The sequence below is a fragment of the Toxorhynchites rutilus genome, chromosome 1 (genome assembly GCF_029784135.1).
Source record: "Toxorhynchites rutilus septentrionalis strain SRP chromosome 1, ASM2978413v1, whole genome shotgun sequence".
In the NCBI taxonomy this organism is placed as follows: domain Eukaryota; kingdom Metazoa; phylum Arthropoda; class Insecta; order Diptera; family Culicidae; genus Toxorhynchites; species Toxorhynchites rutilus.
The window spans coordinates 27,498,306-27,520,292 of NC_073744.1; the positions used below are offsets into that span (position 1 = coordinate 27,498,306).

Consider the following 21,987-nt stretch of genomic DNA (forward strand, 5'->3'; position numbering starts at 1 on the left):
TATATTTTTTTTGCAACAATTTTATTTTCAAGCTGTTTCCATTTTGAATCAGTTTTCATTATATTATTGAATTGGAACTAACAGCAAGTCCTATAGTGTTGGAAACGAAGTAAATTACTTAACCATTTTTATAAGTAGCGGTGATTAGTCGAATTGAAAGAACGACTAATCTGATTTAATTGAATGATCCCTACACAGTTTTATTAGAATGCCTTGATGCAACAAATAGGCCTACACAACTTATTGATGCATATTCTAGCAATAGTGTTCTTGCTACACATCCATGCAAAGCATGCATGCATGTTGGGCATATTGATGTCGGATTTTTGAAATTAATTGTTCATCAACTGATCAAGTATATTTCAGCTGTTCGTTATTGACGAATCTACGTTAGATTTGCAACCAGATGGCGCAGTAAGTAAAATGATGATGTTTTGTTTTTTGACGTAGAACTACGTCTTTCTGGAAGGGTGCCAAATCAGAAAACAGGTCACGTTTTTGTGAAATAAAGTTAAGGTCAATAACTATTTTCACTGTGAACGAATTCTCATGATTTGCATAGCACTCGAATCGGCAATTCTCTAAGATTTGTTTGATATGCTCTACATTACAATTCGCTATTCTCTAAACGGTTTAAATTCATGAAAACAGGGAGAACCTCCTTTTTTTCCCATACATTTGTTCTGCCGATTTGTGTGCTAACCCTAGCCGTATTTCGAATGCTCGAACATTTGTAAACAGATCGGAAAGATGTTTGCATCAATTGATAGGAAATATTTCTACGCGTCTATCACAATTAATAACATTATGAGATGAACAATTAACTCTTTGTGGTCGTTTGTCTGCTCTAAGCCATCACAACAAGAAACCATGCTAATCTTATATTTTATTGAACCAAGTATTAGTTCATAATATGCCGAAACGAAGGTTGATGTCTAGTGAACCTGTTCACGAATCAATACGGTGCTACTATGGGTAATAGATAACGGTACTCAGTATCAAACAAAAATGTCACTCACACAAGACAACACACCGCGCGTTGAATGCATAGGAATGAGGGACAAAAATCATAACAGCCGAATTTAGCCATTGTAACACTTTGGTGTGATGGAAAAGATTGTTCATTAGTATCAGAACTACATAAATGTCTCATGTTATTTGAATAATCGCATAAGTGTCTTAAGCGACAAAATCTTTGTTCATCTAAAGTTCTTGTCATTTCGGATACGTAGAAATCATTATTTGAGTAACTACTGGTTTAAATCATGTTGAAGTAGTTGTTGGAAAAGAACAAAATAATTGTTTCCATACGTGTCTTATGTCATCTGAATAATCTAATGTTAAAAAAATATTTTTTTGTTAAAATTGAAAAGTGCTGATCTTTTCAGATACACATTTTTGGCATTAATTACACATTTATTGCATCAATGGCAAAAGTGTCTCATATTCAATGGATAATAAAAATGGAATTATGTATTGATACTTCAAATGATTTACTCTTGATGACTGTTTCGAAAGATTTCACACAAAGACGAACTATAAAATATAATTTTTATATAAAAACATCACATTAAAATACATTGTTAATTTGATACGTATATATAGTTCACAATAAAAAAAGATCATTTTTCATAATCTTGCATGTATCACTGCTTTTTCAAGGAAAAATAATTCCGACCAGTACGACACCCATGCCCAAATTTAATACGACCGCAAAGGGTTAAATAACTGTAAAATGTCAAGCGTTATCTAAACGCCCTAACTCCCAAGTTTTGATTGGCCCGATTTACGATTTCCCCAACACAGACTTCAAAATCGATGTACCTGTGGAAATACCTCGTAAAAAGCGTCTTCAGTGTACATGCAAGTTGGGGGTATTTTTTGGTGTTGAGTATTTTCGTGCTCGCTTGTCGTAGTGCAGACCGGAATATGTTGGCCTAAAACGTACTTTTAAACTGAGAAGCCTGGGAAAATCCTCATTTCATATACTAGAGGTGATAGAACTTTCGCTGTTCGAGAACTACGTAAACATGAGATGTGCAATAATTTCAAAGGGAAATATAAAATACAATGATCACATATTTTGGTAGTCCTAGGCATCATATCAAACGTAAAAGGACGTTCATCAAAAATTTACGTTCATTTAAAAATTTACAAAAAATCCGATGCATTCTAAAATAATATTCGAAGTGGTAGACAAGTGGATTGCATAATTTAATTGCGTTGTTCTACGTCGAAAATATGCGGTCGTGTCCTAGATACAACCCCTTACAATTTTGTTTTGTTTTGGAGAGGCTTTGAATGTTGCCATTCGCCTCTATAGCTCTGGAGAATATGGCTATTATATTTCCTAACGAGCAAGAGTTCTCGAATGTCACGATCGATTCGTTTCAATAAATTCGAATTTGATGGGTAGAAATCTGTGCAAATTTTCTAGAAGATGAAAAATCGTGCCCTTTTCGGCCGCTAGCAGTTAAGTACCGATCAAACAGAAACTCAACGGCCTCACAAAACTCAGCGAAAAACTTCGATTGGTTCGGAAAGTCTCGAGAAGACTTTTCCGCTTCCACCGCCACTCTGCATCACCGCATCTCGGCGCTGCATTGCGCTCATTTCAATTTCGGAAATTAATTGCGCCCTCTCGCATTCACACGATTTCAAGGCCATATCTGGGATAGTAACTAATACAGGGCTCATTTTGACGAACCTCTCAGGGTGCACTCAGGTATCACACCAAGGCGGCTGTGCGGCAGTACTTCATGATTTACCCTTGAGTTGCATCTCGCAATCAACTTATCTGCGCTGAAACTGTTAGCAGTCACCAGGCACAAATTACGGTATGCTCTTGAGAGAAGTGCAGCACCCACAAGGACACTCACACCATAGCTATGACGCCACACCACGTTCATAGTGGGCAGTAGAAAAAAAAATAAACAAGCCTTCAATATAGACACGGATCTTCGGTGGAAGTGGCCTTCGGTAGGAGAACTGCACCAGGAGGAGCTGGTGCACCCACACCACGGCTGGCCCTGTGGTCCATGGGAACGTACACATGGATACTTTCCCCCGTAGCGGAGGCAGAACAAAATGGTACACGAAAAGTTTTGCCGGGGTTGGTGATGCCTTAGTGCTCATTGTCGTTCGTCATTGGTGGATTTGTTTTCATAATTGACTGTTACTTATTATCTTGTGTTGTACTTATCGCAACGGGTCATACTATACGGCTATTCGAAGACGACAATCTGTGCTACAAGTGTCGTTTTGACAGTGTTGTGATTGTCCTTTTCAGTCTCAAGTTATAGCGAGTCAAAGATGGAGTCCACCAAGCAAGAAATTCGTCATATTTTACGTTTTTACTACCTGCGAGGTAAAACTGCAACGAAGGCGGCCGAAAAAATTCGTGTAGTTTATGGACCCGATACTTTAACGATTCGCACAGCACAGCGTTGGTTTGATCGATTTAGTTCTGGTGTAGTGGCTGTCGAAGATACACCCCGTACTGGTAGGCCAATCGTCGTGGGAACCGATAAAATCGTTGAAATCATCCAAGTAGACCGACATGTGAGCACTCGCTCGATTGGCCAGGAACTGGGTATAGACCATAGAACCGAGGGGGATAATGAAGTTGCCTTCTAAATGGCAACAAGTTTGCGATCAAAACGGCGCATTTTTGACTTAAATTGGATAATTTTAAGTATGTTAAATAAAGCGTCAAATTTCGATCAGAAAGTTTTTATTTTATTATTTTATAAATGCCAGTACAGGGAAACTTCGATATAACGTACCCTCGTTATAACGTACCCTCGATATAACGTCACTCGATATAACGTACATTTTACCTCGATATAACGTACACATTTCCAAAGTGTAGAGGGAAAAAAATTCCAATATTTTTTTTCTGATAAAACAATGAACTATCTGTATTGTGCTGCTAAAACAAGTTTTGTACCTTCAATCAATCCCGAAATACAGCTGGTTTTGTAATTCCGGATTCTAAATGAATCATGCATTAATCAACAGTACGAAGGGAAACATCATGAGAAAGGCTGGCTTCGTCTTCTGATTGAAGTTATTCATTGACTTTACTAAAACAGCAACACAATAATGTATTATAGACTACGTTTGTGAGTACTTTATTATGCTTCGATATAACGTACAATTTTGAAAGTGAAATGTACGTTATATCGAAGTTTACCTGTATTATTTTATAACTGCCAGTCCCAGCCAGAAATCAGTGTAAAACCGACACCTCCAGATTTTTCCAGTTAGAAGTACTTTTTTTTTTGCAAATTTCCCCGATGTTCCCTGTACACAATTGTCATTTCTAAAGGCGCGTCCACATTATGCCGAATGATACCGATCGGCCTGTACCAGACGGCATATTCGGTTCGTTATGTAATGTGGACGCCACATCGGGTGCACGAAGCCGTCACGAACACACGAAGCACAATGTCGTCAACGCTAATTTACTTCGTTTTGTTTTGGTTCAACTTTCTCGAACCGGACCCACTTGTGTCGGGTTGGGTTCGGTTTGTTTCGAGTCGGGTTTCGGCACGTCGGCAAGCCCGGGCGGTACGTCCACATTTGGTCGGCTTTGCCGGGCGGCCAAGGTCGCTCGGCGTAATGTGGACGCATCTTAACGTATCGAGTCACTCTACAGCTGTGGAAGTCACATTTCTGTCAAAACAAACAACAAAACAGAGCCGGTCAGCTGATTTGTTCCACTGACAGGAGAATGCGTTCTTTCTTTTTGAGCATGCTTCTTGTTTATATTTGGAAGACGAAACGACAAAGTTAGACTGATAAAACATTCAAAACCAACGTTAAACAGGGCATGTCAACAAAAAAGCCTGGCAGAGATTCAACGCTCATTGGCTCATCTCCCGCGGATGCTCACCCAAGCTGGGATCAAAACTATCATGTTTAATATGGACCAGGAGCAGGAATTTGTTCATCACCTGCTTGATTCTAATAACCGCCTGGCTTTTGAATTGGTCAGAAAAAAAACAGCGTGAAGCATTCTTTCAATACGAAAAACATAAGTACTGGTTGAGATTTCTAAACCGAAATCCGATAGTTATTTTCCTATCAAAAAGCTCAACGTCGGCCCCTGAGAACCGACGCTGGGCTCAACGTGTTAAGGTGAAGGTGGAAGCTAGCCATTGTAGTAGTATAGATAAAACCACGTGTAAAAATGGGGCAATAGTGTTTGTGAGAGAAGAGCAAAGCACACGTAAATGTATCAATTCACTTATCAGACTGTGTGGCGCTTCATTGACACGAGCCTTTGAATACATTTGAAAAAAAAACAATTCAATACTAAAGTAAAATGTATGAACGATATGCTCCGATGAACAATTGCAGATATAAATATATATAGAAGGTACATTTGCATATGAAGTAAAATTCTGATTATACGCGAGCGTAACATGAGCAAATTTATAACACATGCAAATTGTGGTTCTTTTGGTAATAACAAGTTCTTCCGCATAGTAACTCGATGTTGATATTTCCTTAATATTTTCCTTCGTTCATCGTATTGTTTTCACATATTCACGTTGGTGAGCCACCGCAAGATGGCGCCATATATTTTTTTTTCACAACCCCATCAACATGGGCATCAAATGGAAGGGCTTGATTAGTAGAATACAGTTATTTATGAAAAATGCAAATCTAAGATGGCGGCCACTACAAAATGGCGGATTACCTATTTTCTCAGAACCCCATCAATATGGGTATCAAATGAAAAGGCTTGACTAGTAGACAGTTATTTATGAAAAAATGCCCAAAAATGTATCAAAAGAAAGTTCTCGACTAGTAGCACATAGCAGATGATGAAAAATCCAATTTCAATATGGCCACAGTCCTCAAACAACCGATTACTTTTTAAATGGTTTCATTCAGCTTGACCTGTTTCTATGTATGTTTGAATGTTTGTAGGGTTATCCCACATTAATAGAAAATTGACCCCGTTCCTGTTGAATGATTGATCTGAAATTTAGAGCATACATTTAATTCTACTGTCATTATAAAACTGCGTATTCCATGATCTTGAAAAATTCAATTTGGCCGCCCAAAAAAAAATGGCTGAATGGCTTGATTTGGAGAATACATTACACTACACTGCGTTTCACAACTATAGAACCACTCATTCTGAGTTTCCAGAGATATGTAAGAAGTCGGTTGAATTGAAGTATATAGTGTAGGATATAACGACTATCTTCATTTAAAAGTCTAGCCATTTGAACTTTATTGTTGTGTCCAGACTCGAAACATTCAAAACACAAAAATTCCAGTGTTTCATAACTATAGAACCAGATGGAAAAACTTTCACTCCTTTGCAAAATCAACGTCAATTTCACATGAATTACAATAAGTTTCTAATTCATGGGTCATCTTTAGTTCTCAATCAGTTCAAATAACCCACTCGGGGTGGTTTTGACCAAGCTGCACCATGTTGTAGTGTGTATCTCGTTCTACGCAGAGGATATTGCTCGTTTAAGCTCTTCAAATCACTCATACTGCTTGTAAGTTGCATCTACTATTCGCAAGATTCCTCCTCATAAATTATTGATAGTGGTTTGACCTGGTTAACAAGCTGACCAGTCCTGAATCTAAAGTCCCTATCCAATAAACCATGTCTTGACTTTCCGGATTTTATGAATTGATGCTAAATTACCCAATTATCACATTGTTTTTGATGTAAAAACAGCAGTAAATGATTCTGTCGTCCTTTTTTGCACATCTGACTGTTCATTCGTGTTGATGGTAAGCTACCTAAACTAGGCCTTTTAGAGAAAATCCTCTCCAAACCATAAAAATCTCATCACAGAAGCTGCGGGTCCATTAACTAATCTGGAAGCTAATCCCATGGGTTTAACTATTTCAGGGGAACTTCTCTGTTAAAAAGGAAATAGAATGAATAGAATTTCTTCATACTGGAAGGACTTACGGAACGTGACATGTAATTTTTCAACGGAACGTGACAGGCGGCAGTTTGATGGATTGAGGAAAAAAAATTCAAAAAGGTCTGGGGTGACATTGCGCATTTCGAAACGAGTGATTTTTGTTTGTTTCGACCATTTTGACATGCCTTTGACCAGCCTTGTTTACGAACCTAAAAATTTTACATTTCTCTACGAGACAAATTTTGCTCTAAATCTAGTACAACGAAAATTTGAACTTGAAAAATATACATAGTACTAAAACCATTTCGATTTTAGTTTGAATTTTCTCGAATAGTAGATTTCGAAATGCGCAATGCCACCCCTGGTTTAGATAGCTTTTCATCGAGATCAATGTACAGTAAGAAGAGCAATGAACTACTTCAGAATCATTTACTTCTGTTTTTGAATCAAAAACAATGTGATAATTGGGTAATTTGGCATCTTTCATAAAAACCGGAAAGTGATGGCATGGTTTATTGGATAGGGACTTCAGATTCTGGACTAGTCAGTTTGTTTACCAGATCAAAACCCTGTCAAAAACTTATGAAGAGTGATCTTACGAATAGTAGATGCAGCTTACAAGCAGTATGAGTGATTTGAAGAGCTTAAACGAGCAATATCCTCTGCGTAGAACGAGATACACACTACAACATGGTGCAGCTTGGCAGCACACTACAACATGGTGCAGCACTGGAATTTTTGTTTTTTGAATGTTTCGAGCCTGGACACAACAATAAAGTTCAAATGGCTAGACTTTTAAATGAAGATAGTTGTTGCATCATACACTATATACTTCAATTCAACCGACTTCTTATTTATCTCTGGAAACTCAGAAAGTGGTTAGTGGTTCTATAGTTGTGAAATGATGAGTATGAACAACATAAATTCGAAAAGGTCGCCACAACAACAAAATGGTCGATGATGCATTTTTGCAATCCCCTCAATTTTGGTATCATATGAAATGATTTGACTAATAGAATACAGTACAGGTCGGACTCGATTATATACAGACTCAATTATATGTGATTCGATTATATATAATTTTGGACATTGTTCAATGTTTCGTTTATTTTTCACCACGTCATGTAATAACATTGTATACATTTGTAATATCAATATTTTTCGATAGACGGCGAATGACCTGAAAGGTTAAAGCCGACTGAAATGAATCAAATAATCAATCAATCAATCAATCAATTTTGGACTCGATTATATTCAGTTTGGGAAAAAGTACACTTTTAGTGCATTATCGTATATTTTTTTTATATTTCAAATATGACTTATTTCATGAAGAAATGTAACCCTTCAACGTTAAGGTGAAGTTAAAGTGGCTATTACATGTACAGTGGGGTAAAAATCGTGATTTTTTTTCGAACAAATTGTGGAGCGGTTAAAGAACTTCATTTTAATTGATAGAAACAATCTAGATTAATATAAATTTTTAGGATAAAATAAATAATAACACATTAAAAATTATGAACTTTCAAGTATTTCACTTCCAAAATGTTATTAAAATTCACTAATTTAGTTGTTCCACTACTATATCTTGTACTAAATTTTCTCATCTTTCAAATGATAGCATCAGAATTGTCTTCCGTAGCGAACTTTTTAATGTGTAGCCAGTACGAAGCAACAGAGTCCGAAACAAAAAAAAAGTTCTGTAACTCTGTCATTGTTGAAATTCGAACATATGCGTAGGAGGATTTTTTTCATCAAGTATGATCGTCTATCACTTCCTGAGAGATTCTGAATAAATTATTTTTTTCATGTGAGAAAGGCGTTTTCTGACTTGAAGGGGATGAATCAAAAATCAAAATCCTCTTTTATTTTCAAAAAACCAAAAATACATGCATACATGCCGTGGCAGTGTTCCGAGCTCTGCAATACAATTTGCTTAACCAATGTTAAAGTGGCTAAAACTTACATTATAGATCCATTAAACGTAAAAATAATAATTGTATTGATATCAACACAATTTTATTCTATTGATTTTCATGACATGAAACTATATGACTCAGGAATAACATTTTATTGAGTGTTTTTTTATAGCTGTTTCGATGATGTTGTCTGGCATCAGTTTCGAAAAAATAACGATCACCAATACAAACAAAACTATTACCGCAAATTGAAAAATTAAAATTTAACTTTCAGAGCACTAGCTCGAGTTTTCCGACGTTTTTCACTATACAGTGCGACAGCAGATGAAAATTTAATATCTTGTGAGCAAACGATTAAGGTTTGGTTGATATTACTTGATTGGAAGTGTGCGAAAACGATCATTTTCTTCACACTGTTTCGCAAAATTATTGATTTTCGGGCGAGGGGTGAGGGAGGGAGATAAAAGAAATGAGCGCCATTGTGGAAGCCATTTGTGGCTAGCTTTCACCTTCACCTTAAGTGGGATATTTTTTAGATTTCATTAACGTTTACGAAGCATATTCGTTCGATAGGGAACTCAAAATGAATTTGCATCGATAATGTTTGTTTCGTTTTGTGTGTATTTTTCCTTTCACTAAAAAAGTTTCTTATAGTTTTTATAATTCGAATGTCAACAATGGCTCTGCCAATCAGATTGTCAGCATACAGCTTAATTTATCAAATGATAGAATGCTAAGCCACTTTGCGTTGACTTCTCTCTAGATTTGATTTACTTCCTTCAAATTCTTAGATCCGATAACTTGATAACTATATAAAAATTTATTCAGTATTGAGTGATTGGCTTGTGCGGTTGTGATTTTCTTACGACGAAAGACGGATACTGATGCACTGGGTTTATCGCAATGATGGAAGACAACACTTTCTATTTGGGAATGAATTGAAGTAAGCTTAGAAATAAAACCAACATTATGAATTTAACAACAACAGAGTAAGAACTATCAATACATTGATCTAGATTTTTTTTTCTGTGTAATAGTGTCTTCCTACACTTTGACCTGTTCGTTCGGACTACGGCTTTTCTTTTCAAAAAAAAAAATGTCTCAATTTACAACATGCCCTGTTTCATTGAGTATTCTGGAAATATGGGAGCAACCAATATCGTACCAGTACAGTACAAATAAATGAAACCCAGTCCTCCATCTGATATCCTACGCCCACTGGATGAAAATAGGCACTCTTTCCATCCATTTCATTCCTCCAGCCAGCTAGTCAGTCAGCCAGCCAGCCATTATGACGGTCAAATAACGAGCGTCGGACAGCAATAGAATTGAATATTTCTCGATGTTGAATATACACACACACACATGCACACACATACGTCGAGGGACACACATATATAGTGCAAAGTGCAATTATGATCATCTTTGCAGATTCACCACTACCATCGCCACGAGGAACACAAGGAATACAGTGCGGGGAAAACTCAAATTGGTGCCATTCAGGATTTCAAGGGGGGTGAAAATAGACCTTAATTGAATACAAGCCGGGTGAGGAATACGTGCAACATCGGGGCGCTGATTATCATTAGTGAAATAGATGATCAAAAATTGATTTTCCATCTCCCATCTGCGAACTCAAGCTCTGTTGGCAGCCAATACGAAAAGTCGATGCAGTGCGAATGATATTAGCTGGTGAGATCGAGGGTGACGGTTCCATCTGGTGGTAATAAGGGCACAAGAGTGGTGGAGACCACAGGTGAAAGGTGCGGTAGTGACACGTGATTCAGCATAGGCAAAATATCCAAAACCAGATAGTTGAATGAGTAACAGCGCAATGGTTGCGGTTGCCATCTGCTGTATACTGGTACTGCTAGCAGTATTCATCGTACTGATTATAGTGGTCGGACAGACAATGGGCGAACCGAAGTGAGATAAGCTCCAACTGGGGCCAGGTCACTACGCCGATGGATAGCCAAGGCCCCCCGGCTGTTAGAATTCGGAATGCTTTTGTTCAACTAGCGTCGATATGCGACCCGCTGAACCGTTGCTAAACGCTACCATGTACTACCAATCCACCATCTACCCACCATCATCGACCTTGGTGCGATAACAGCAACTACTGCAACGGTCAGCTGACGTCCTGATCTGTTCAAGATCATTACCAATACCACCGGGAGCTACAAGTCCAATACGGCAAAGGACTTGACGACGAGGTAGAGGAGATTCCCACAGACTGACGCGTGCCAATTCCAATTGCAGAAAGCTACGAGACGGTGAATATTGTACAACCGAAAACGGATAACCTTAACGCATACACCCCTACTAAACTGTAAACAGCCTAAAATACTACTATTCCTCGTAGCTTACCTCAAATACAATGCCACCAATGTTGGTATCTAACCCTAGTAGTTCGATCTAACGACGATCCAAATCCTTCCCCCAGATCACATGGATTATTCTACCCCTAGCAAATCACTACTCACCACACCTATACTCTCTACCTAGCGAAACACGCGCATGTATCTTTCAACGAGGAAAAAACACACAAACACATGCGAGCCAAAAAACATACGTATTCTTGTAGTGGACGACGACACAACGCCACCAACATCTGGTAAATATCAATTCTAGCAAAAATCAAATTCCAAACTATGAACAAAACACGGAATAAAATCTTTCCCAGCAATTCTACACAGCCAAGTTCGGGGGCTTCAATCTATTGCACTCTCACTAAACACTAACTCACTCAAACACACATTCACACACATGATTCTACTATATATCAGAGAAAATAAATCTTAGGGTTAGTGAGCTTAGGAGCAAATATTGCTCTCGATAAATTTTAGTCAAGAACAAAGAGAAAGAGAAAAAAAGAACACACACACATATCGTTGAATATTAAACAAATGAACAAACAAACAAAAAACCAAGAAAAATCGTGTTTAAATAGCAAATAGTACCAACTAAGAGCATGATGAACTCCTCACTCCTCGAGCACCGGAGCGCACCATGACACAAATACATACAACAGAACATCATTTCCGAGCTCGAGAGGAACTGTCATCATGGGAAAGTAAGGCCATTTTGCCATCACCACAATTATGGTTCGATCAGCGCTGTCACCAATACAGGCAGAGCGCGATGTGTGTCGCCTGCAGTGAATTGAAGCGTTTAGGATTAAGGATTCCAGCGCCGTTTATCTAGCGAAGAGAGAGAGAGAGAGACAAGGTAACTGTTGTTTAACAGATAAACTAATTCGTAAATGTTGAAAACAACATGTTTATATTATTAGCCTTAAGATTAAATCCCGGTTTGGTTGGATTTCGCAACACAGTAGGTTAGTGATTGTGGGCGAGACGTAGTGATATATTTATACTCTCCTCGGAGTGTCGAACCGGAGTCGTTGAGAGTTGTGCTAAGCCGTTCGATTAGCGATTCCTGCGAAAACGAAAAAAAACATGTGCCAAACCGTGAACAAACAAAATATAGACAAAAATTTATATACATATTAATTGTAGAGGAACGATCATGGTTGTGTGTTGAAAATCATGGTAGACTAGTTAACAGTAGAGGAAACAATGGCTGCCGTCGGTGGGTTTAAGAAGTGAGCCTTCTCGCAAACTAGCTGTACTCGAGTAAAAGACGCTTAGACATTTGTTCACCCTATAAACAATATTCAGTTGAGTCAATTCAAAGCAGAACTCTGAAAAAAAATTAAATTTTGAATAAAAAAAATAACACTGTTGTAATTCATCTCTGACTGCTACTTGACACCACTAGAATCTCTTCAAATTGGTTGCGAGCCACCTTGGCATTGTTCTTCCTACGCTAAACGACGTCTTTCAATGACTAACTTTCCCATTTCAACTCGGCGTCCGAAGGGGCATCATTAAATTAGTTCCTCCTCGGAATCTGCTAGTTCTCCACAGGCCCCATTTCCACTAATTAAAATGAACCCGGACCTGGCAATATATCCTCAGCGACGGTAGGAGATGGAAAAACACAAATCCGAAAACCGCGTGGTGCCTTGCACCCCCCACCCCGATCGGATCATATTTCCACCCGGAAGCAGATACTCTATAAACATGATTACAATTTCCCTGTACCGTCTTGTGCGGTCCTTTGTGGTTACGCTCATAGCAATTATTATCATTGTTCCCAACTTTATAACAATGTGGGTTGGAGCTTGGAGCAGCCATTAAAATCGGGCCAAAGCCACCTAGTTAGCGAGTGAAAAAGGATGCCGCTATGTGGATGTTCTCTTCGGTGCTGCTGGAAAATGGGATCACTTTTTAATTAAGCATCTCTCTGTCTTACTCCCCCTTCTAAAGGAGCTTTTGTTCGTGGTTCCATTAGTTTTCTGTTACCGCGTGCAGAAAAAAGATTGACCCACAGGAATATAGAATTTTGGCAGTAATCTCGGCTTTCATGAAAAACTTTCGATCAAATTGCCCGATAGAAACCGAGCATTCAATGAGCGATAACAGAAAACCAGGTCAACAAGTTTTGCGTTCCTGTGAAGTAAATTTAGATCAAAGTCAACCCTTCCCGCCATTTAGCAGATAATTCCCTCCACTGATGCTGATGCTGCCAGGGAATGCTCAATCAATCTGTTCTGCTTTTGCTGCCTATCAACATGCTTGTAGGAGTGAAGAGAGCGGCGGTGCGTTTTTTTTCCACCCGTCTGCCACTCAAATGAGAGGCTGCAGCGGCAGCAGCATCAACCGCTCGCGCTCCACATCTGACAGTGAATAGGAAAAAGCACTTTCTGAAATCAAATCTTCCCATCCCCGGCAAGTGACAGGCGGATTCTCCGCCCTCTATCTGTGTACCAAGCAGACAAGCGGTATCTTATTTTTCAGTTTTTTTTCGAAAATAATAAAATGGCAGTGAGAGTGAAAAGAAACACACGTTCGTTTCCTTTCCTTTCGTTACTCCTCCTCATTCGGTGGTCCACTATTCCTCAGTTTGACAGTTTTCTTCGCTTCGGCAGCGCAGGCGGCGCTCACATTCCGTTCCGAGAAGAGTTTGTCAAAAGTGCTGGGTGATGGTTACAGTGTTTCCTTTTTCCTACCTTGCAATGCGAGGATGATGATGATCAGCTTGTCAAAATGACGGAGGGACGGACGCCGGGGTGCGCCGGACTGATGGGGGGTAGGGTTGAGGAAAAAATTCCATTGTTACGCCTCAGGGTTTTCTTGGGAATCAGGTTGCTCCACTTTCCACGCTGGAAATCTTCACTGGTCTTCCTTTCCTACCCTTACTAAAAGTGTATTGCTGCTGAAGCGCTTTCGAGGAACCACTGCTCGGCCCGAATCCTCATACATACACACCCATTGAATTTCAGCTCTCCACTTGGAACTTGGTTGCGGGGCCACTTTTGTTATGGGAGGTCTTTGTCTGTTTGTCTGTGTAATCAAACTTCAACCATCACGTGGTCGTTTAGTGTTGACAGCCGAGGGGTCGGGCGGTCGGTGGATCTTCGGGACTGCGGGAACGGATGCGATTTTATGACAAGGAAAGGACGAATAATTTCAATGACACGTGGTTTGAATTGGGTACCGGGAAGCTGTTGTATTGAGAACCTTAAAATGTTTCATTTTGAAGTACTCTAAGTGAAACTGAAAAAGGCAGTCCTCTACATCTTGTAATCTTACAATAAGTAAACTTATTTTTAGGCAAAACATTTTTAATCTTAAAATCCATTTTTATTGATCAATCAAACAAAGAAACCCGGCAATGTTTAAGCATCCTTCTTTTTACAGTGTGCGAACAAAAACAAGTAAAAATAATGATCATTGGAAATATGCTCTGACCTTCGACTTCACGCCTTTCATTAGGTTTTGTACAGTGGATTGATCCGCTTTCTTGGACGAAACGTCGCCTAGACTTGACAGTCTACGGAACAGTTTCGAAGGATCAAGAAGCCTACAATAATTCCTAGTGTTCCAAAATCTTCGATCCCGATCTTTTGCCGAATCTGGAAACTTGTTCATACTTCCCGAATGTGACTAAACGATAACGTGAGGCTGACTATAGTAAAATCCAATCAAGTTAGGTCAACTGGTTAATGGTCAATGTTCGGCTGCCTGATTCCTGTCGCTAAAATCCTCTCTTTTCCCTTCGAATGATCATTCGGCACTTTGTAGTCATCGGAAGCTTTCGTGCTGATATCGTCAGTGAAGTTTTTAATGAAGTGCCTGAACCATTAAAGTCAAACATAAAACTGCATAAAATATCTATGACAATACGACCTAACTTTGTTTATCATATGAAATTTTTGAATACAGTCTTACTAAAATTTAATCGCAGTGTATTCACATTTCGATCACAAATCGATTAAAATTCGATCATATTTTGATTGCCATCCCAAATCCTGTTTTGTCCGCCAGGATTGAGTAGGATATAATGTCAACGATCGACCCCAAATAGTGCCACCTCGCAATCGATTTGTCGACCTTTCATGAGCGCTCGACAAACAATTTGATGGCAGTTTCTTGCCAACATGTGCAAGGCATCGACCTGTTTGCAGCGCCTCTTGTTCGTATTGACGAATTTACGTTGGATTTGCAACCAGATGGCGCAGCGAGTAAAATGATGATGTTTTGTTTTTTTTAGGTATGAAATTCGTTCAAATTTTTTTAGAAAAATCGAAATTTATCTTTAAATTTCCTGGTTTCACGTATTCTTTCTACGCTAAAAAGGTTTGATAATCGCCATTTCACAATATGGTATGTATATTTCGAAGAATTGCTTGGTATAAGTGTCATAACTTTAATTTTTTTCAACTAGGTAAACGATGAGTAGCATGTGTTGCGCCAAAAATACTGCAAACCCTTCTCGTATCGTTCCTCACATTATCAATGATATCATCCAACTTAATATAATATCGATTCCATCACCATTATCCACAGTATTCATAATCTGTATACATTATCAAACATAAAATTTTCTAAGATTATCAATGACTTTCGTTCAATCGCATGTTGAAACCATCTTTAATATACAAAGCCCTAACTTTCTTACCATATACTGATGACATTTGGTTCAAAATTCGGATTTTTAGCGGTACGTAATTTGTGCACGACACCAAAGCCGAAATAGATTCCATACTCCAACTGGTTCAACTGATCCAGTTGTTTTGGTATGAGATGACATTTTCACGGAGAACAAGAAACAACCAACAGCGATTGGCGATCTAACGTAAAAATCTACACCTAGGCGGCGCTGCGGTGAAAGTGATGATGGGACCTTCTATTTAGATGAAATTATAGGCTCATATGAAGGCTAAAAGGTTTGCTATCTGTCTTCAGAATAATGGTTTTTATTTCTCTAAAAATGACGAATGTATGTGCTAATATATGAAAATTGACTCAAACTCATAATCGTACGCTGGTTGAAATCTCTATTCGATTTCTAAGGCGTTGGCCAAATTCCTAATTCCATCATTAGTATAGTATCCCTTGTTCATTGCAACTATCTTTAGTTGTATTTATTCGGAAGGTATATTTATCAATTTTTTCATTAAGTGATTTTTAAAACCGTTATTTTTAGAAATTTAATGGTTTCTAAATTTCCTACATAGATAACTTCCTTAGTTTTTTTTTACTGGAATTGATGTCGGAAGATTGTGGAGGCATATCAATAACTTTTGAGTAATTGTAATGAAACCATGTGCGAACTTCATATGTCTTGAGCTCTGGGTCATTGTCTTGGCAAAACTTGAATACTCGATTCCATCACATTTTGTTGACACTTTACTTTATATTTTCCTTCAGGATGTTCAAGTAAACATTCTGATCCAATACACCATCGATGAAAACCCAATTCCTCATACATGCACCTTCATATCATCTCTCCACCACCACCATGTTTAAACGGTGCTTTCAGATTTTTTTTACGTTTAATTCATCGTTGGCTTCCTTTATATGAAACGATAACCATCGGACCCAAAAATATCAAATTAGAACCCATCTATGGAAATAACATCTTACCAGTAAGACATTGATGTGTTTCATGTTGTTTGGAATAATCAAATTGGAGTTACTGATCTTTTTTTGCCGAGTAACGGTTTGTTCCTCTGTGTTCGGGCATTCAAGCTGCGCTTCCTAGACACGTTACAAACTTTTTATTTGCTCAATTTGGGTTTTATCGATGGTATAATGGATCAGAATGCTTACTTGAACATCCTAAAGGTGTTGCATGTAGCAAAAAAGAGATGGAATCGAGGATTCAAGTTTTGCTAAGACAATGACCCAGAACAAGACATATGAAGTTCGCGCATGGTTACATTACAATTACTCAAAAGTTATTGATATTCCTCCACAATCTTCCGACATCAATCCCAGTAAAAAACAAAGGAAGTTATTTGAGTAGGAAATTTAAAAACCATTAAATTTCTAAAAATAACGATTTTAAAAATCACTTGATGAAAAAATTGATAAATATTCTTTCCGAATACACCAAAAAATTCGTATATAAGGCTAAAGACAGCTAAAGATAGTTGTAATAAATAAAGGATACTATACTAAAGATGGAATTCGGAAATTGGCCAACGCCTTCGAAATTGAGTTTAGATTTCAACCAGCGTACGATTATGAGTTTGAGTCAATTTTCATACATTAGCACATACATTCGCCATTTTCAGAAAATTAAAAACCATTATTCTGAAATCAGAGAGCAAAACCTTTAACCATCATATGACACTACAATTTAATCTGAATAGAATGTCCCGAAAGCTTGTTTTCGACTTTCAAAAAAAGGGAAAAGAGATCTGCATGGAGGTGTTCGATTACGGATTTGAGTCACATTATATAACATGTTATTTTCTTACCTCTTTCATTTGTGAAAACTTTATAAACATTGACAACGGTTGTATAAAAAAAGGAAATTCGAGAGCACAATCAAAAACAAGATGAAAAATGCAGGGTTACTGCATGTGAGAACTACCTTGGAAAGCCCGGAAGAAAAATATAGGTGATTTATTTTTGAGTTTTAGGTTACATTATCATCATTTTCCTAGTTCAAAATCAAAATCCAGATGTCTTACCGATCGTTTACGTTTTGCGTTAGATCGCCAATTGACGAATTTACGCAAAGCTGAATCAGCTCATGCGACATCTACATTAGAGCTCAGAACCACAAAAGTGAGGGTGTTTGTTTATTATACGCACTGAAAAGCAAGATACGGTTATGATTATTCATTTTATTTCAATTTAGATGCATTTCAGCCATTAAATGTCGTCAGTATATGGTAAGAAAGTTAGGGCTTTGTATATTCACAATGGTTTCAATACGGGAATGAACCAGTGTCATTCATAATCTTCGAAAGTTTTGAGTTTGATAACGCATACAGGTTATGCATACTGTGGATAATGGTGATGAAATCGATATCATATTAAGTTAGATGATATCATTGATAATGTAAGGGTCGATACGAGAAGGATTTGCATTTTTGCATTTGTATTTTTAGCGCAACACATGCTACTCATCGTTTATCTAGTTGAGAAAAAATAAAAGTGACAACACTTATACCAAGCAATTTTTCAAAATATACATACCACATTGTAAAATGCCGATTTTCTAACCTTTTTAGCGTAGAAAGAATACGTGAAACCGGGAAATTGGAAGATAAATTCTGATTTTTCTCGAAAATTTGAACAAATTTCATACCAGAAAAACAAAACATTATCATTTTACTCGCTGCGCCATCTGGTAGTAAATCCAACGTAAATTCGTCAATACCGTTTCGGTTCATAAATTCTCGCCTAACTTTTGGAAAGGTCCTATGTAACAAATGAAAACAAATCGAGTCAATGGATGCACGCTTCTAGTTTTCAATCATTGTATGCATTACAAAAACAATCATTCACGAATCTATATTCTTCCTTTTATCTCCGATACAAAACATCTCCAATGTACAGATTCGGATTTTAAGCACTCGACTGCTACTTCGGACGCCACTTTACTCCGAAGCTCGAAAAGTTCGAAGTAACAAAGCAGTCAAAACAACACGAAGTCGTGCTTCGGTCGTTTTGAGTTTTTGTTTCCGTTGTTATCGATTTCAGTGCAATTCGATGTGTGATAACAATAATAATCTGTCTTTGTAACGAAATGTTGATATCTGGATTGTTGTTTAGTAGTTAGTTTCAAATTCTTATCTCGCAACGTAATATGTCCAATATGCAAACGCGGGAGTCAAAACGTCCAATGTAGAATATTTCGAACCGAGGCTTTAACTTTAAGCTCAAATCACGGAACAACAGTTACGATTGGTTTTGCAGAGTAATTATTGACTGCTAGTGGTGAAAGTAGTGAAAAAGAAATCCTTTTAAGATAATGTTACATTGGACCTTTTCAAAAGTTACGCGAGAATTGTTCCGAACCAATAAACTAAAGGCAAGGGGACGCAAAACGGAGATGTTGTTCCATGCTAGGTCGAAATACCGATTCATCGATTTCAATCTGGGACGATCAGGAATTTCACCAGACAAGACACTTTCTTCCAAATGACAGTTTGCTCCGAGTTGTTGTAATCAAAGCTCCTACGAGATGTTTCCTCGATCAACTCGGGGCTTTTTGGCAGTGTATTTCCGCAAATGATTTTCCTTCTGATGCTTCGGTTTTTGTACTTAGAAAGCAAATATAACCTTGATTTATAAATTGTGGTAACAATGTTTATGGAGCGAAAGTTTCTGGAGCTTTCACTTCCGCACGAGCAAGCGATGTCCGGTAATCGTTCGATTAATCGACTAATCGAATACATACTACACAATCGATTATTATTCGAACGATTACACATCTTTTGTCAGTGGACAGTTTTCGTTGAAATTAGTTTAATCCTGTCGATCCTGGTGTTTTCTTGAAAATATTCTAAATCTGTGTTTTTTACACGAAGAGACCCATACTTCATTTTACCCAACAGTTTAGTACGTAGCATTTTTTTCCCACATTAACTTTCGGAATTGACTTTCTTTTTTGTCACCTTTGTATATTATAAATACTCTGTCCAAACGTATTGCTGTCAAATAAGTCATTTTCATTATTTTTCAAATTTCATAGTTATCTTCTGAACAATCCTCATCGATAAAATTAAAATCCAGGCGGACGTGTTCCGAAGAATATGGACGAAAGCATAATGAATGTTCCGAATAGTTAAATGACCGCTCCCGGTATACTAGAATAGATAGCAAAACAGCAAAGAATCTTATCAGTATGCAATGGAATTGTAGAGAAGCCTAATGCAGCTGGCTATGTACCGATGAGGAAGGCGTTTCATTTTCAGCAGCGCTCATCCTTGAGCATAAACAACATCACAAATGGAATTGACGTTCATAGCGGAATTTCTGGGTTATTTATATTAATTGATTAGTAGAGTTTTTTTTTTCAAATTGAAGTTATTACAAACCCTTGTTTTATACTGATGAAGGATCTCGCGCTTAATCGATTGATCGATTGTTTTGAGGCGATTAATAGTATTAAATAACAAAGAAAAAATATAACAAAGGATGAATAATTTAAAAAACAGACATCACTACTCGGAGCTTTTAGGGCAAACATTGGAGCCAGATTTCTGAAGCGCCCGTTGTAAAATTATGTCGAATGTATTTCTTTAATAAAATTTTCATAATATTTTCATTTTCATAAATTTAATAGGTGTTCCTGTTAAAAATATCGAAACACTCAAGTATTTAAAGTATCCTCTACACTACTGTATCGGCATTTGGGTATTCGAACAGCTGCCTCGTATTGAGTTAATGTATTGAGGAATGCGTTTTAGTGCACTCTTGGCTGTAGATCTCTAAGTCCATGGGCTTGTTTATAAAGCAAACCTTGGGTTTCAATTGAAAACTGTTAAACTAAAGTTTTTGCTGGTGAATTCATCTGCGAAAACGAGCTTTTCCTGGCATGGAACCTACCGATACAGACATTTTAATGTGTGCTTCATTGTCCCTGAATGAGTTATTTCGGCACTTCATGAAAAGTTACTATTACAACGTCAAATAGTTTGTTGTCAAAATATTCCAGATATTACTACTAGTAGCGCTGCTGTAAAATGAGCAGTCATTCCGTACATAAATTGAATCTAGGTCTGATCATTCGATAGAAAAATTCAAGTTATGCTGTTTCAGAAGACAGATATCTTTTAAAAGCTAGATTTACAATGCTTTAATTTCTACATGAAAATAAGGAATCAAACAAAAACAACTTTTCTAGGCCAGTGAAAATCCAACATCCGAAATAATTTTTTCCTTCTTCAAACGATTAAAAGAAAATACTCCCCCTACTTCACACAACCTACATGAACCATTTTATTTTTCTTCATGTGTATTGTTTTCGCTCCTCAGAGCCTGTGCACAATTGACAGTTCGCCCAGCGAAAGTAAGTCTCCTCGACAATTGCTAGACCCTCTTCCGACCAACCATTAATCCCGACACGCTTTGTTCGCATCCATCAACCGGAAACTTCCGGTCCGGGTTTTAAATCAAGTACTATTCCGCTCCTGGGGATAGCTTAGTGCCACATAGCCCCAATCCGAGCTCGGCGAGTGCACAAACAGCTAGCAACGAGTTTGCGAAAAGGATCACAGGCTTGAGACCTGACGACTGTCTGCCATGAAGAAGGATGGGTGGGTTGTATGTTGAGATTTATGCAGAGTGTGCGAGATGAAGCACGCCCCCGCCCAAAAAAAAAACAGCGAAGGCAGAGATGTAATGATAGTTAACGTTTTGCGATAATATATGTGGTTTTCTGTGTTTTCAGACCGAGTAGTAGCCGAGTAACACAACAAAACAAAACAACACAGGATGAAACAGAGTCACAAACATGCAGACACAAACACATACACACACAAAAGTGCAGATAAAACTCAAACAATAACTTGACTGTTGAACATATTTACAAGTTTACAAAAGAAACAGTTGAAAAAAATAAATCCAGATGTGTTGTTTGATATTAAAGCTACTGGTGAATGTTTAATTATATTTTGATACCAAAATAGAGAAGAGAAAATACGAAGAGTAACATTAGTAGCGGTTTTTCAGTAATCCTCGACGGTTGAAAGGGTTACCAAATACATATATATGAAGATGGGAAAAAAACCAAATGACTGACAAAAAAAAAGAAACACAAAAACTTAGGTGAAATTAACGTTAACTGTTAGC

The 21,987-nt window shown here is 37.7% G+C and overlaps 2 protein-coding genes across 11 annotated transcripts in view; both read left to right on the top strand.

Annotated features, from left to right (window-relative positions):
• Nucleotides 1-21,950, top strand: part of LOC129777262 (uncharacterized) — a 59,808-nt gene extending 37,858 nt beyond the window's left edge. Inside the window, exon 2 of the mRNA XM_055783442.1 lies at nt 10,256-21,950. Coding sequence (XP_055639417.1) covers nt 10,644-10,754 — 111 coding nt within the window. The 5' untranslated portion in view covers nt 10,256-10,643 and the 3' untranslated portion in view covers nt 10,755-21,950. The remainder of the gene's footprint in view (nt 1-10,255) is intronic.
• The window catches only part of LOC129777193 (cubilin), a 305,807-nt gene that overhangs the window by 153,565 nt on the left and 130,255 nt on the right, over nt 1-21,987 (top strand). The window lies entirely within an intron of this gene.